Source organism: Aplysia californica, unplaced genomic scaffold (genome assembly GCF_000002075.1).
Source record: "Aplysia californica isolate F4 #8 unplaced genomic scaffold, AplCal3.0 scaffold00296, whole genome shotgun sequence".
Lineage (NCBI taxonomy): Eukaryota > Metazoa > Mollusca > Gastropoda > Aplysiida > Aplysiidae > Aplysia > Aplysia californica.
In genome coordinates, this window is record NW_004797566.1 from 359,866 (window position 1) to 361,506 (window position 1,641).

Below are 1,641 nucleotides of genomic sequence, written 5' to 3' on the forward strand. Positions count from 1 at the left end.
AGAGAGAGATAGAGAGAGAGGGAGTGAGAGAGGAAGAAAGCATTTCTCAAGGTCACTTTCCAACTCATGTCAAAATTATTGTGAATGCAAATAATTAAACACACTTGATGCTTTTCAGATAGTATATTTAACTGCAAGATTTGGCCAAAAAGGCCTCTCACTCTCTTTATCGTAAAACAAACTCTCCTTGTAACGCAGGGTGCTGTCAGTGGCCAAGATTTGAACCCTGTGGCATGTCAACACCTCATTAGATGAAGACTGGAATTTGAGACCTGCCTGAAGCTGGATTCACATTTGACCTTCAGCTGATCTTTATCGACCGCGCCGCCTACTACCAGACGCCAGTTTCGGAACCAGTTCCGTCCACAGACTAACTCGCTTGGCGTACACACGACTGCGGACTTCCGGTGAGCTACTGATGGCCATATACTGCTCCGTCCGTGGGTCATAACGGGGCCAAAGTGCTGGGGTTCCAGCCCCTCCACGAGACGGATCTCCAGTTTTGGCAAACTGGGTGAGGGTTCCGCGGAAGACGTCTTTGAGCTGGACATCGCCTTGCGGGGACACAGAGGCGTAGTAGGAGAAGGCGTCTGACAGGTAGGGCGTGTAGTCGAACTCGTAGAGGAGGTCCATGGCGTGACTTGTGCCTGTAATACCCAGCTCGGGGGCGGTTATCTGCCGGGGAAGGGGAGGAGAGTAGTAGGTAGGGATGAGGGTGCATGGGAGGAGGGTGGAGATGGTGGGATTGATTTGAAAGGAGGAGGGAATGGGGGCGTAGTCGATTTGGACGTGGTGACAGGACGATGTGGGGTGGAAGGATCGTAGAGAGTTGGTAATGAAAAATTAGTCGCGTGAGTAGGTTTGTGTAACTAGGTATGAGAAAGGGGTGGGGTTGATGTTTTCTATTCTTTATGTCTATTTGTTTGTTATTGGTTGGTTTGTTTGATTTGTTAAGCTGATTGGTGGTTTGATTTTTTCCTTACTCTTGGATGGAGGTGGGGGAGGGGAGTACTAAATCAGCCAAATGACGTATGTGGCCAAAACTTTAAGTCAAGCAGTTAGAAAATGAACACTCGCTGTAGAGATAAAAATATCAATTGGTGTTAAAAGATGACGAAAATGATATAGCGATTTGACAAGCAAAAGTTCCCATTCGTTTTATATTGGGATATTTTCCAGCGTCCATATTTTATTTTTACGTAATCTGATCCCTTTGTCCAGCTCTCACCTGTGGATAGTGGTCAAATAGATACATGTAGACTGCCGTGTTGCTGGAAGCGGTGGTCAATGCACGGGCAAACTTGACAGCTGGGACGACCATGCTCACGTCAGATGCAATGTTCACCATACTCTGGTTTAAGGAAAAAAGGAGAAAGTGGTTCCAATTTGTCAAAAGGTGGCTCTGAAGGGCCACAAATGTGCTGGACGTTTTTTTTCAACATGCCACTTTTGGTAAAACTATTGAAACTGACTAATAACAATTGTAGAATTAACGTGTGTCTGTTGGGGTTTTTGTTCTGTTTTGGATCTCTTTAAAAAAGGAGAACAAAAACCATCATCATCATCATCATTATCATTGTATAAAGAAGGTATTAAAACAGTTAAGACCTTGTTGTATTTCCAAAAAAAATATATATTTCA

At 44.6% G+C, this 1,641-nt stretch overlaps 1 protein-coding gene across 1 annotated transcript; it reads right to left on the bottom strand.

Moving 5' to 3' along the window:
* Positions 1 to 108: 108 nt before the first annotated feature.
* On the bottom strand, positions 109 to 1,348 carry LOC101855878 (liver carboxylesterase 1F-like). The gene is made up of 2 exons (XM_013084483.1): positions 1,229 to 1,348; positions 109 to 675 (listed from the first exon to the last, which is right to left on the bottom strand). The coding sequence occupies exons 1-2, from the start codon at positions 1,346 to 1,348 to the stop codon at positions 313 to 315; spliced, it is 483 nt and encodes a 160-aa protein (XP_012939937.1). The 3' UTR covers positions 109 to 312.
* Between the last annotated feature and the right edge of the window lie 293 nt (positions 1,349 to 1,641).